Source organism: Cololabis saira, chromosome 16 (genome assembly GCF_033807715.1).
Source record: "Cololabis saira isolate AMF1-May2022 chromosome 16, fColSai1.1, whole genome shotgun sequence".
NCBI classification, from domain to species: Eukaryota; Metazoa; Chordata; class Actinopteri; order Beloniformes; family Belonidae; genus Cololabis; species Cololabis saira.
The window spans coordinates 28,643,471-28,658,128 of record NC_084602.1 but is presented as its reverse complement, the minus strand read 5'-3'; the positions used below and the strand labels follow the sequence as shown (position 1 = coordinate 28,658,128).

Below are 14,658 nucleotides of genomic sequence, written 5' to 3'. Positions count from 1 at the left end.
GCTCTGTGAGATTGTCTTTTGTTTTATTGCCAGCGACTGGTGCGGACAGTAGGCAACCTGTATACCAGTAAGCCCTGCATCAGGCCTTAAATGTCATGCATAGTCTGCTTTTATTGGCTGATGTGGCCTGTTGTGCCTTTCCCCTTTAGCTGGAAGCCATTGTTAAAGAGCTGGTTGTTAATTCTACTGACCAGATGGGCTCCTTCCCCCCTCAGCAGGTCTGACTGAGGGTGTTTACCATGCACTGGGCTGTGGATAACAGGTGAGACCGCTGCTGGCTTCTCAGCCAATCAGAGAGCAGCAGATGTCTGGCCTCTGCCTGTAAACCTTTATTTGGCATTTGGGGCCTCAGGGGAGTGGATTTGATAATAACACTGAATCAAAGTAAACTGTAGTTTTATATGCTTTTTAAAAAACAAAAAAAAAAACACTAGGTTTTTATGTTAAATGGTCATGCAGGCTGCCTCATACTCGACCCTCTTAAAGGAAGCATCAATGTTTTTGCAGTGCGGTACTCGGGTTAAATAAGGCTTAAGCATTATCATGTGTATCTAGTATTTTGGATGATAATCCCCCCCCGTCCCCCTGTCATTTTATTTTCATTTCATAAAGTTCAGACCTAAGTGAACATTCCTTTCCCTTTCCAATTGAGGCCAACCTGAATTACTGCAATTTGGTATCATGGCAACGGCAAAAGTAAGGCCAGGCTGGGATTGTTGAGGAACGTTTTTTTTAATGCTTTGAATCAATCTGCCTTAATGGATGACCTGTTTCTAGTATGCATGTATGGATTAGTTTGGCCGGAGCACCTGTCCCTGCTCTGTCAACAGCAGATCAGGTTACTGGCCACGCGTCCACCTGGCCCACATGACTTCCTGGGATTGACAAAACAACATCTATAGCTCACTGCTGTTAAATGTAGAGTTTTTGAAAGATGCAGGAGTCGCTCGAGATGATAAAGAGGTGATTTTTAAATGCTGGATACGTGGTGTTCTGCGTGTGCAAAAAAAACAACATTTTAGATAGTTCTGATATAAAGTGCAACTCACAGCAAGAAGGTCACCTGAGGCTTTTGTGTGTGGATCTCCTGCACCCACCACCCCCACCACACGACCCTCTAAAAGGATAAGCGAGTATGGCTAATGGATGGCTAGATAGATGATATAGAGTAAACAGCAGATAACCCCCTCATTATATGAAAAGTGTCGAAAACATAGAACATTTCCGAGCAAGGCTGGGCTAGGGTTCATTATGGAGTTAAGCTGCTTGATCGGTCCACTGAAGCATGGCCACGGTTGAGCTTATCATCCTTCCAAGGACAGCTTATGTCCAACACCAGACCTGAGCTGTGAAACAAAGCTCCGTCAAGAATGGGATGAATATTTTTCCACCTCTGCCCCTGAGTATTGAGATTTGGAATCCAAATGAAAAAGTATAACTCATTTCCTTCTGAGTTCCAGTCTGATATTGGGCATTGAGCATGGGCGTGTCTTTGAGGCAAATGAAAAATTGAAGCATCATAAAAGGCAGAAAACTCTTCACTCGGGGCAAATTTTAAATCAGGGATGATATGCTATCATGGTTCCTGGGAGTATACTACATTCAGAATGAAAAACTGAAGAAACAGATCATTTTAAGTATCGATAAGTACCAAACGCTCCCAAGTTACAAGCATCTCAAATTCAATCTGGCATTATGTAGTCTGTGCACAAACATTTGACTTAGAGCACCATATGGAATAGGAAGCCTGTTATTTTTTTCCATTAGGAATCTACAAAGGGAAATGAAGCCTTTTTTCAAATCCAGCTGGCACAATACTCCCTCAAATATGGCCTTTTACTTGTGGTACGACCTTCCTGCTGCTCAGTATTCACTGTCATCTCCGCTGATGATGGATCCCCTGATGATGAAACAATTAGCTGGCAACCGTTACACTAACTACAAAGCTGGAACGGTGATAAATGAGACAAGTGATAGACTTGGGTGGTTGGCCTGCGGGCTTTGTCCCAGATCTGTGACATCACCTTCTATCTCGTGATCAATGCAACCCCCAGATCCAGCCCAGTTCTCCCCACCAGCTGCCCGTGACCCGTCATCATAGCTCTGCCTCTGCTTGCCATGTGCTGGAAGTCAAAGGGTTCCCTCCTATCGCTCATCAGAATGGAAACCCCACCATTTCTTGCCCCGTGTGCTAAATCACAATCAATCGCTTGGCAGACAGAGATGGATTGGGACGTCCACGACCCTCTACCTTTCAGAGCGCCCCTCCCACCCCGCAAAGGGCTGCTGTCACTGACAAATAATAGCGGTGATTCAAGAAGGAGTGTGCAGGTCAAGTCTGCTTCCCCTTAAAGGAAGTTATCACAAAGCAATGGGCAGAGATTCTTTTCTCTTTAGGAACAGCCGTCACAATGTCCAACAGCATGTCTAACAGAGTGAAGAGAAAGGTTTGCTTCACCGCTGGAAAAAAATGACTTTACTCATGATCTATCTAAATGTGATTTAGTTGGCAGAGCAGGAAATACTCATACACTCGAGTTCACTTGTCACTACTACGGTGTAAACATCCTCGATCACCTTAACATGGATGAATTATCATGAAAATATAAATACTTAAAAAGCCGAGTAGAATGTCCTCTGTGGCTTTGCAATGTTACATCATTATTGCAAAAGCAATAGGTTTCCAGCTGCAGTAGGCTGGGGTGGAGCTCACTTTGGCATTTTTGTTTTTAAATGCAACAACAAATATGGAAAAAAACATGATACAACTGTTCCAAGTGATTATTAAGATAAAGCTCCAATAAACTGTACTTTAATCAGTATTTTTTAAACATACAAAACTAGAAATATGTAATTAACCTAAAGCTTTAAGATGAATATGGTGTACTAAAAAGCTAAATATTTTAGCAGGGAGAAGTTGCGTGAAGATAAAATATTAACCAAAGTAGCCGCAGTAGAAAATAGTAACAGAAATATACCACTTCTGTTTGGGGGGTTGATAAAGTACCGTTGAACTGAATGTATTTGGATTGAATTGAATGAAATAAAGTTGAATTTTGTTCATAAGTACTTGAATTAATGTACTTTGGTAAACTTCACCTTTGAATTCGTTACAGATTTTTCAGTGATAAAAGGGTTGCAGTGAGTCTTATGAGGATTTTCATTGTGTTGGTCTCTAATCATTAAAAGTTCATCATCACCATCCAAATAACATTTTGACACCAAGCTTCAGTGTAGGATTTGTGCAGATTTGTATTTGTCACTGGAGATGTGCTGTAGCTGTGCCTGTAGTGTGTGATCCACACATTTATGACGAGTCAAGAAGACGACATTCTTTGTTTTGATTAGACTTTATACTTTCCTAGAACATGATTTCACTGTATTGTACTACTGTATACTTGAACGAATCACATTATGGTCCCAGGTTTCTGTTAGACACGTGTGAAGAAACGGATTCTGACAGTTCGCTTTCATTTAAGATACATAATTATGTTAAGCATCTGCTGAAAATGCCTAAATATGACCAGTATAGTCATGTTAAAAAACAAACAAATATTATAAAATGGAGTAAAATACACTTCCAAAGTAAAATGACTGAATAAAAAAAATATTGAAATGTTTAAAAGTGCTAAACTAGTATAGTAACCAAAAGAGAAACCCAAAGGGAGAAATCAGTTATGCCATACAGGCCTCTTACACGTTGTTTTTCTTTTTTTCCTCTCATGCACTGTCAGTACTAGCTGCCTTTTCTTTTTCTCTTTTGCCTCTCTCAAAATAATACAATCTTGACATTGTGCTGCACATCCTCATGTGCGTTTGAAGGGCTGCTGCCTGGAGCTTCCTGATTTACTTCACAACAGACGGGGTGATTGCATCATTCACATGAGCACTGACAACAAATATCATTCAGACATGCAAAAGTCTCCACAATGCCATAACACGATGATTGAGAGTGAAAGATCTCATTCTGTATTCACCGCAGAGGGCTCAATTCACATGTAGATGTGTCCTTCTGGAAGTGCCTCAGCTATACAATTTCCATTTAGATAAGGTGTATACACAAATAGAGAAGGGACATTGGGTTCTTCATTTGATTAACTAATCATAGTCTTTGTAATTCCACTCAGGGACCTTTAAAGGCAGCGCTGAGCCATGCACCTTGATTAGTTGATGTATGATTGCTGCGGTTATGGTACAAATCAGTTTAAGTAACTCGGCTCCATACACTGCACACTGGCAGTGATTAAACAGGTGATTATGACATAGAGCATTTCTGTTTGTTTAATCCCTTTTCCCATTGTCTAACTAGATAGCCACAGTGTAGTCCCTGATCAACAATAACTGAACTCCACAAGAATTGGAGTGGGAGGTGATTAGGGTCTTTAAAGCTCCCTGGAGTGTGGAGGCTGGTTGTTTGTAATTAGCCTCAACTTAAAGGTACACTCTGTTCGTACTGGCTCTTGCAGACCCAGGGAATTCATTATCTGATTCTTAAGCCAGGAGGAAAAAAAAAAGAATAGGAAAAAACCTACACCCATAGCCCCAGGACGGATGTGATATCTTTAGGTGAGAATAGAAAAATTTCACATTTATGATACAAGCGAGGAAGCTTCTCATATTGACAAACCAAACAAAACACTCCTCAACCTCACGGCACAAGGCTCAAAGTGCTTTAACCCTCTTCCCACTTCTATGCCAGCCCTCTTCAGCGGTGCAGTGGTGGCCATGTATCAACCCAGGGCTGTATAGAAACTCTACAGCTCCTCTCTGTGACTGATCTCTTTTGATAGGGCTCATTATGCAAACTGCTCCCAAATCCCACCGCATAATTAGTGCTTAATTAATTTGAGTGAAATCTTTCATCTGTCTGTGTCCGGCCAGCTCCTTCCTTCCATTTACAACATGATATTAATTTCAGAAGGGGGAGTGGTAGCCCAGCTGATGAAAAGGCTGATATAATTAATCAAGTACCATATCTTTTTCCTTCTTCTTTTTTCTTTCTCTTTTTTTCAGGAATAATAATACGTGTGATGAGCAGAGTCTGATTAACCCTATTATGCTCCCTAATTAGGGTGATCATTTAATAATCAAGGAAGCAGCACAATTATAAGAGAATGCAAATTATGCCATCTAATGAAGAGTATGCCAATTCTGGGAATGCTTTGTTTGGAAAATGATGCATTCCCAAATCAAATGTCAAGAAAAGGTTTCTGTTTTAATGTACACGTGTTAAGGATGTGCTTGCATAGCTAAGCCCAAAAGGTTGCTTTGTACATTTCTTAGATTCTTCTATCTCAGGAGAGCAGCTACAACAAAAGGAGAAAGACGTGTCTGTGATGCATCATGCCTTACCCGATGTTAGTTGCTATTTAAAATAACTTCAACCAAGGTAAAAGAAAATTCTTTCTTTTAGATGAATAAAACTACTCTAAAAGCATGACATGAAAATATATCTGGAGGCTATAATTTTATTTCTATGCTGGAAAACAACTGGTGGAGCTCTGTGCAGGGGTAAAAAAATGGGACAGACCAAAATGTAAGTTGCAGTTTTTAAAGACCAGAATGAATAAAGATTCAAATGTAAATGGGAAACAGCACACTAGCAGCTGTAATACTTATATAGAAAATCACCGGTGGTCCTGCGTGGCACTGGTGAGTTCGATTACTCCCGTAAACTCAAGGGCACAAGTTCAGCACCATGGAGAGCAACTGGTCTTCTGAGAAACAAAGGATTTTCTTTTTGTTTTAAACATTTGTTTGTGAATATTCTAAGAGACTGACACTTATGTATTAAACTGAGATTTCCACATGGACCTAATGAATCTTTAGATGGACAAATGGTGGTCAATAGATATGGCTCATTAGGTCTGCCAGTGTCCATCTTTCATGCTCCTCAATGATACAGCTGCAGTCCAGACTTTCATCAAGATAATGGCAACCTCATATAGGGAGTCCATGAGCGATGACCTTGATTTCATTTCTCCTACCAGCCAGTGAGCAACATGAGCCATTTTTTGGTTGTTTACTTGTATCAGAAATGTATTGACTACTAAACAAATGCCTGTCAATGAGATCCTTTCTATGCCGGCTGCTCTTGCTCCGGTGTGCGTGCCTCTTCCATGGCTTTGTATCTGCGAGGTGTGTAAGTGCGTGTGTGTGCAGCCACATGAATGTACCTCAATTTGCTCCTCTTTACCCCCATAGTGCAGCTGCGCCTCAGAGAACTCTTGTGAAGTAATTGAATGAGCCGAGGCCAGGGGGAAACCTGTGGCAGTGAATGTGGTGCCCGCTGGCCTTATTATCTGTAATACAGCAGCCGCTCTGCCTGCGCTTTCTCATCTACTCATGAATACAGAAATGAATGTGATGGACGTCAGAGGTGAACGCAGAGGGGAGAAACGGGCCAGAGCCTGTTTTAATCAGCTCCCAGATAGAACAATCACTTTATTCACCTCCACAACTCAGAGGTGAATTAGTGTTTAACATTCCAGGGCATGCTTTCTGACAGGGGACTCCACCCCAAACAACCAATGGACTGCAGAAATTACCGGGAGACACTGGTGTTTCTGATGAGTAAATTAGGGCTAAACATGCCCCTGGGACTCCAGAGGATGATATGCTTGATACACGGGAAGACCTCTCTTTAATAAGAGGCTCTTTGCAAGAAAAGAATATCTGTTGTTGCCCCTTTGAAGCTTTTATTCATACGTCTGTGCAGGGACACATACGGCACTGAAAGCTTCTATTCTTTTTTTCTCGTGTATTTCATTTGCCTTCTATTCACTTGCAATTCCCCTCTAAAAATGCACTTCAGCTTACAGTGCATGTATTGCACATTTTCCAAAAAGACCACTTTACTAGCCAGTGTCACAGAACCTTTTCAGAAAGGTCATCAAAGCTGAAAACAACATCTGTCCTTGTCCCTTAAGAGTCATCAGCATTATTGTCAAAGGTACAGATGACATCAGGGACATACACAGTCAAGGCCATAAGGTCCATTAGTCTTAAGCTTAGAGCCATACCACTTTACGAGGCTTTTCACAGTAACCTGGTCTCATGGGCAACCTTTTAAAGTACATTTTAAAGTATAGACATTGAACCCTGTGCTATTTTCATGGACAAACAGGCAATTTCCCAATTTATCTTCCAGGTGCTACCTCTGAATTCTTCTCTATCAACTTTTTTAACACCTTGAATTCCCTTAGATTGCCTGCAGATTGGTTTTCAGGTCCAGGAGAAACCCATTCAATAGGAATAAAATAAGACTGACATGAATGTGCCTCCCAATTAACTGTGGTAACTCGGCTACAAGGATCCTTTTCCACAGAGTAGCAGACATCATTTAAAACACAAGCTAATCTTTTGGCTATATTGATCCACTGTGTGAAACACTATTTTTTCACAATTATTTTTTTTTAACACATTTCCCTTTGTAAATAAAGAGACACAGTTCATGCCTCTAAAGTCTGCCATGATGACATTTATGTTCAATGTCTCAAGACTTTCTCACTCTGCAAAGTCATTCGTGTGTGACATCTTATCATATGCATGATTACATATTCAGGAAATGACAATGTACACTTCTTACACTGGCAATTTGGACATCCATTTCGAGGAGGGCTGATGTCCATGCCAGAGACCATGGGATTCTCACACAACCCTTTCACTTTTTCTACTTTGCTATCACATGTCAGGATTTCTACCTTTAGAAAAGTAAATCACAGCATCTTTTCTTGTAAGACTGGGTTGGAAATGTTTACTCTTGATGAATCTGTCATTACATATTACACTAATCTGCCACTTTCTTTCCAAAATGCCAAGATAGAAAAGGGGGAAAATGCTACATACAGCTCCTAAACTGTAGGGAAATGTATCATATAAAAGGACAGGTAAATGTATGCAAGTTACCAGCTTGATTCCCCCCCACACACACTTTTTAAAAGAGCAGCTGTTCAAAAAATTAAACTACTCCTATGGAAAACAGAGGATTGCCTTTATAAATTAAAAAAAACTAAACTTAAAAAGAAAACAAAAACAAAACAACACTTATCCCTATTAATTACAAACACAGCTCATTTTAACAGGACTGGAGAGAATAAAGAAGATTGGACCAATAATAGGTTACATTACATCTGTTGTCCCTTGGTACAAATAGTTTTAACATGTTTTGGAAAAAGCCCATTTAAATATATATTTAAAAACAAATCACTTCTTTAAACTCAGGTTCTTTTGTTCTACTGTGTCATTGTTCCCTGATGGTTCCTTTCAGCTCCGTTTTGGGGACAAAGGCTGGAGCCGAGGCTGTGCTGTGTCCACAGCCGGTCTGATTAAATCTGGATCCCTTGCTGTCTCTCTCCGTGGTGCTGAAAGAGGCTTCTATCAGATTACAAGCAGCCAGAATAGGACCTCAGCTAATCCATTACAATAATTGATTGACAGTGCATTGAAGGTGGCCCTGTAGTGAGCACCAATTACAGTCATGTCCTACTGCACTTTTAAATTGGCTGTGTTGCGTACAGCACATGGAAGCAATCGTTCATCTGGGGAAGTACAGGGGTTCTGCACAACTCGGGTGAAAAATAAATGTAATCTAATTTTAGAGAAATGAACAAACTGCTCCACAGTACTCCCCCTAGCTAATCCTGGTTTATATTTAACAGAAACAGCACGGCGATGCTTGCAATAAAGTTGAAGAACAAAAGCAATATTTACCGAAGCTTAACTTTCCTTGTGTCCTCGGGTTAATGCTTCATCCTGTAGGTGGTGCAATCAAGTAAGAGCTGAGCTCTGACACAGACTAGAGGATGGTTTTTACTTACATTTTTGATTGTAGAATGAATCCATAAACTTTTAGATCCAAAATAGATGTAATTGTACTATTAAGTCACTAATTTCAGGAGAATTTGTCAATTTTCCTATTAAAAGTGTAATTTGTAACTGTAAAAGTATTTAATGATCATTGCTTATTAGTGTATTTTCAACCTTGTGCTCAAATATCACCTAAGAAATCACACTGAAAGCATAGTCTATTAGGAGAGGAGGGCAAAATGGAAAAACCTGTAGCCATCCATATGTTTTGAGAGGACGCATGAGCCTTATTTAAGCTGCTGCAGCTGTATGGTAATGAGACGCCTATGCTTCCCGTCCGCTCCGAGCAGCACGCGCCGCTGAGCAAACATGCGCATGCGTCCCTGCACCAAGGCCGGCACACAGGCCACGCGCCCCGCAGAAATTATCTCTGGGGAAAGAGGAACTCGTTAAAATGCCATCAAAGCTTGTAGTCGCAAAAAACCACGACTAATAGATGGGCAGATTTGAAAGAACAACAAGGAATAGAGAAGATGAGGTAAACGGTGCAACAAAAAAACTAAATCCCAAACAAACATAAAAAGTTGAAACTGTTTTATTTAAACTTTGGGGAGCAAAATGGTACCAAGGAGACACCCAGTGATAAAGCCTGTGAATAATAATACAAGACTGGGTGACATACATGTTCAAACTTTGCAGAAAATATAATTGTGGACAAACAATTCATTAAAAAAATGCAATAATACAAGTTTTAAAGTAGTTTCATCTATCTTCACAAGAATGAATGCTTATCCCAAAACAAAGATTACTGGATAGGTACATCTATCATTAAACCCTTTCTGGCAAACATAACGGTGTGTTTTGAAGCAGGTGAGAAGGCACGGGGACACAGAGGCCTATTGAAAGGAAGGCGCAGGCCTGCGGCTCAGCTCCGATTGTGTAATTATTTGACTTGGTCATACTGCAGCTTTATGCAAATGAGAGGAACAATGAACGACGATGGAGATTAATTCCTCCCTGGTCTGCTGACTGAAAGGAGAAAGAATGCACTTTCTGCCAAGTGGCGCACTGTCGCATACATTCATGCAGTATGACTAAAAAAAAAAAAAAGAAAAGAAAAAAAAAGCAGACAAATGTAGTCTACAATAGTTATGCGCAGAAACGCTGTGTAACAGCTGGTAAACAGAACAGGACAAGTTAGACTATACTTGGAGAAATTGTTATGTTAATAGGCGAGGCCATGGAATTTAACAGTTTTAATAAAAACAAAATTGTGATTTTGGCAATTACAAGATTGTAACCATGCTTTTAAGTTTAAATAACAGATAATTGCAGACTTAAAAACTTATTTTAGCAGAATTAAACTCTGCTTCCCAGGGAAAACTTCCTGGAAGAGCAGGCTCTGTTCAGTTACAACAGCAGCTATAGATTTTAGCTGTGAATATTTGTGCAGCATTTTCAAACACAAGCCTCGGCTGCGGCCTTCTTTGTCTGGAGCTCTGATTCCGCCCAGCACGCGTCTTGCTGTGGGCCAGATTGGCCGGGAGTCCTGTTCCACAGTTAAGAGGTCAATTTGCCTTTCAAACGAAAAAAAAAAAAAAAAGAAAAAAAATATCCAAGCACAGGCAGACGTGGCTATTGTGCACAAAGACCAGAGGGCTTTCTTATTACTTATGTATGCAGCGAGATGTCTGATTTATATGTCGAGTTAAACTATCGAAACAGACACGTGCCCCCAAAATAAAGAACCGCTTCTTCTATAGTGACTGTTCATTCAAGATATAATAAAATACAGGTCCATAAAACTGGGTTGTTTGGTGCGTCAATGTTCCTGCGTAATGTGCAACCGCTGTGCGTAAAAGATGCTTTAGCGCCGAAATAACACCATGAGGTAAAGTGCATCTGCATACATGCTGTATAGTTGTGTCTATTTGGTGAATTGCTTATTTGACCAACATCCCAGCAGACATCTAAAGACACAGCTTATATATCACCAAGCTTGTCTCAGCCTTTCTTAATTCTAAATTGTGATGATTGTGGTAGTGACGGACATTTCCTTTTGGCAACTCCGGGCCCCCCAGAGGAGAGCCACAAAGCAGCGGCACGTGTGCATTTGTGTAGGGGCCCATCAGACCGTAAAAAGAGGAGGGTCCCGGCGTGTGCCTCCGTCGGGGAGGGGTCGAGCGCGCACATTAATGTAATAAACCGCCAGTACATCTGCTAAGCTATCTGCACATCCTCCAACGAAATCCACCGAGCCCGGGCTCTGAGCCCTCCCACAATAAAATCCTCTGGGATCTCGGTTTCATCCCATTGGTCGGGGATGCTGCAACAGGGGGGGCGAGAACAATAGCATCATTCCGGCATAAAAAGAGTGGAGCTATGCCTTGGAGACGAAAACATTTGAGGAACAGAAGGATCGATATACTGGGGAGATAAAGACAAGTCCCGCAAGCCTCTAGTGTTTCCATATTTCTAACAAACCTGGATACTCCACACTTCACCCGCCTCCCCGAAGTGCCTTTCCGCCGCCGCTCGCCAAGATGCCCAAAGGATTCCTCGTGAAAAGGAACAAGAAATCGGTGCATGTGTCTTACAGGACTCGACCAGACGAAGATGACCCCCAGGAGCCCCCCGGCCCCGGCCCGCGCGCCTACCCGAGCCGGCCGGACCCCTCCCCGCCGATGTCCGTGGCGTGCAGCCCCGGCCGCGCCTCGGCGGAGCCGGACTTCACCGCGGCGCGCATGCCGGTGCCAGACGCGCCCGTGCCGAGGCTGCTGGAGAAGCCGGCGCAGTTCGGGGATCCGGGCACGGCGTGCCAAGCCCTTTACAGCCCCACCCGACCCATCAGCAAGGAGCACGACAGGGGATATTTTGAGCGAAGTTTCAATCTGGGCTCGCCTATTTCTGCAGAGTCATTCCCCACGCCGGCCTCCCTCTCCGGCCTGGACCAGCTCCTGTACGCGCCGGTCGACCTGAAAATCGGCACCAGCAACAGCAGCCGCAGCGGAACCACATCATCCAGCACCAGCAGCAAGAGCAGCAGCATCAGCAGCAGCATCAGCAGCAGCATCAGCAGCAGCATCAGCAGCAGCATCAGCAGCAGCATCAGCAGCAGTCTGCCCGGACCCAGCAGCAGGATCGCGGCCAAACGACCCGCCAGCGATGGAACGGAGCGCAAATCAAAGTCCACCTCAAAGAAACCCAAAGCCATCCGAAAACTCAACTTTGAAGACGAGGTCACGACTTCCCCGGTGCTGGGTCTGAAAATCAAAGAGGGGCCGGTGGAGGCGAAGCCGAGGGCGCAGTCCTCCGGGGGGAACAAGCCTTTGGGGGAGTTTGTGTGCCAGCTGTGCAAGGAGGCGTACGCGGATCCCTTCTCCCTGGCGCAGCACAAGTGCTCCCGCATCGTGAGGGTCGAGTACCGGTGTCCCGAGTGCGATAAGATGTTCAGCTGTCCGGCCAACCTGGCCTCCCACCGCCGCTGGCACAAGCCGCGCACCGCGGGCGCGGGCGCGGGCGCGGGCGCAGGGCCGGCGGTGCCCCAGCCTGCAGGCAGCAAGGCGGACGCGGCCAAAGTCCTGCAGCCGCTGCACCACGGCGGCGGCAATAAGTCCGTCTCCGACGAAGCCAAAGACATGAGTGACAGGGATAGTCCCAGTCCGGGACTCTCCGAATCGGGGTCCGACGACGGCACGTACGACTGCCAGTTCTGCGGGAAGAGGTTCAAGCGCCAGGCATACCTAAGAAAACACATCATGGGACACCAGACCCTGCAGAAGAAGGTGCTGGAGGAGCATGGGTTTCACACCGGCGACCGTGCACCAGAGCCGGCCCCTGCTCCTGCTCCTGCACCGATGCCAGTATCAGCCCCAGCCCCAGCTCCATCCTCATCCTCCTCATCCTCCTCCTCATCATCATCCGAGGAAGCGTCAAACCAAAGCCCCCTGAACCTGAGCCCGGTGGACTGCCTGCTGTGCCCGGTGTGCGGGGAGAGTTTCACCAGCAGGGCCGCGCAGGAGAGACACCTGCGCCTCATGCACTCCTCCCAGATCTACCCGTGCAAGTACTGCCCCGCCACCCTGTACAGCTCCCCGGGGCTCACCCGGCACATCAACAAGTGCCACCCCTCCGAGAACAGGCAGGTGATCCTGCTGCAGATGCCGGTGCGCCCCGCCTGCTAAACGCAAACAGAAAACTCGTGCCTTGAATGGAGAAAGAGAAACAAGAAGAAGAAAAAGAAGAAAAAAAGTTGAAAATGCTTTTGGGGCTGGAAGAAAAAAAAAGTTTGTGATGCTCACTGCCATGACTTCAGGCCAACAAGGAAAGGCAGGGCTGTTAAATGTTTAAGTGGTGTCTTTTCCATGCCAATCAGTGATTGTTGAATGCTTGTCTCTATATTTGAATTACACATAGGCCTATTTTGAGATTTGACTTCTCAAACCATTAGTTTACCAATAAAAAAAAGCGTTAGTTTGACTGTTAAATGGTATTTTTCTAGGACAGCACATGCTCAATGATAGCTTCTAGACCTAAGAAATGTCTTAAAATCCTCAGAAATCCTCTCCCCCATCAAAGCCTCTTGAATTCACCGACCGTGCTCTGTCTGTAGCTTTACGGTTTTAGTTTGTGAAGGACAGAAACTTATCAACTTTGTCTTGATGGGGGAAAAAAAAGAAGTGAGACTGAGGATTTCCCTGTTTAGTAGAACCACAAATGCCTTTAGTAAACAGATAAGCCTAGTATGAAATAGCCTACATACACATCCAAATCCCGCTGTATAACTGCCTTAAAAATGTCAACATATTGTTTTAATTTTGAATGCTGGCACATGTTTTATCATTATTATTATTATTATTGTTATTATTATTATTATTATTATTATTATTGAAGATTGTTGCAATATTGTCATATTTATTTATTTATTCTAATTATTTTATGTAACTTATTGTGTTTGTTGTGACTTTTTCCCCCCTGTGAATCGCTCTGGCAGTTTACATGTCGTATAGCCAAAATGTTTGTTTTTATTTGTTTTATTTGTTTTTATTCTTTTGTCAGATTTATGAGTTGTGATACGTGTCGTGGGTCGGGTTTTAATCTTCAATCTCTCACAGCTCTTGTATAAAAAAAAGAAGAAAAAAACATAAAGCTCTTAACTTAGATGCAATCTTTTTTAAGGACAAGTTATTTTTCTTAAATGTTCGCTTTTATAGCGCTTTGATTGTATGTGTATATGGTTGTTGTCTATGGAAATAAAATATTTTCAAAAGGACCCCTGATCGCAGAGTGACTGAACTTGTTCAAACAAAAGAAAAGCCCAACGCGCCTTAATGAACTTCCCAACTGTCACGTAAGAGCGTCAGCTGTGACGTCACTGTGACGTAGGCGCCCACACACTTGAACGCAGCACTTTCACAATAAAAGGCTCCAGAAATGACAATCAACGACTTCAAATCATCAGTTGGTTTCGGAGGGAGACTTGTACTTCTAACAATTACGGCTTTAGTGCTCTAACTGATTAATCAATTAAGAAAAAATGCAAATTTCCCCTCTGTGGGACTATTAAAGGTTTATCTTATCTTAAAAAGTAAGTTCAGTTGTGTTGCGTTCGAGTTCGTTTTCTCTTTCATCAACTCTAAAATATTCTCTCTTTACTTCAAAACGCCATCACCTCTAAGTGATACGGACTATAGAAAAATATAAAACTGATTTATGAGTTTTTAAAAGTCATAAACGTCTATTTTCGTAGTCATTTCTTCAAATTGAAACATTTATAGTCAGGAACCCAGTCAGCCTTTATAATAACAAAAGCAGCTTCCAACACTTTTAACAATTGCATAGTGGGAATTT

General features: G+C 42.9%; 1 protein-coding gene across 1 annotated transcript; it reads left to right on the top strand.

The window, feature by feature from the left end:
* Positions 1 to 11,093: 11,093 nt before the first annotated feature.
* insm1b (insulinoma-associated 1b) lies at positions 11,094 to 14,054 on the top strand. Its single transcript, XM_061744009.1, has one exon. It carries the CDS (start codon positions 11,352 to 11,354, stop codon positions 12,990 to 12,992), a length of 1,641 nt encoding a protein of 546 aa, XP_061599993.1. The 5' UTR covers positions 11,094 to 11,351; the 3' UTR covers positions 12,993 to 14,054.
* The last annotated feature ends 604 nt before the right edge of the window (positions 14,055 to 14,658 follow it).

Coding starts and splice junctions, on each gene's coding strand:
- insm1b (XM_061744009.1), top strand. CDS start 11,352: ATGCCCAAAGGATTCCTCGTGAAAAGGAACAAGAAATCGGTGCATGTG.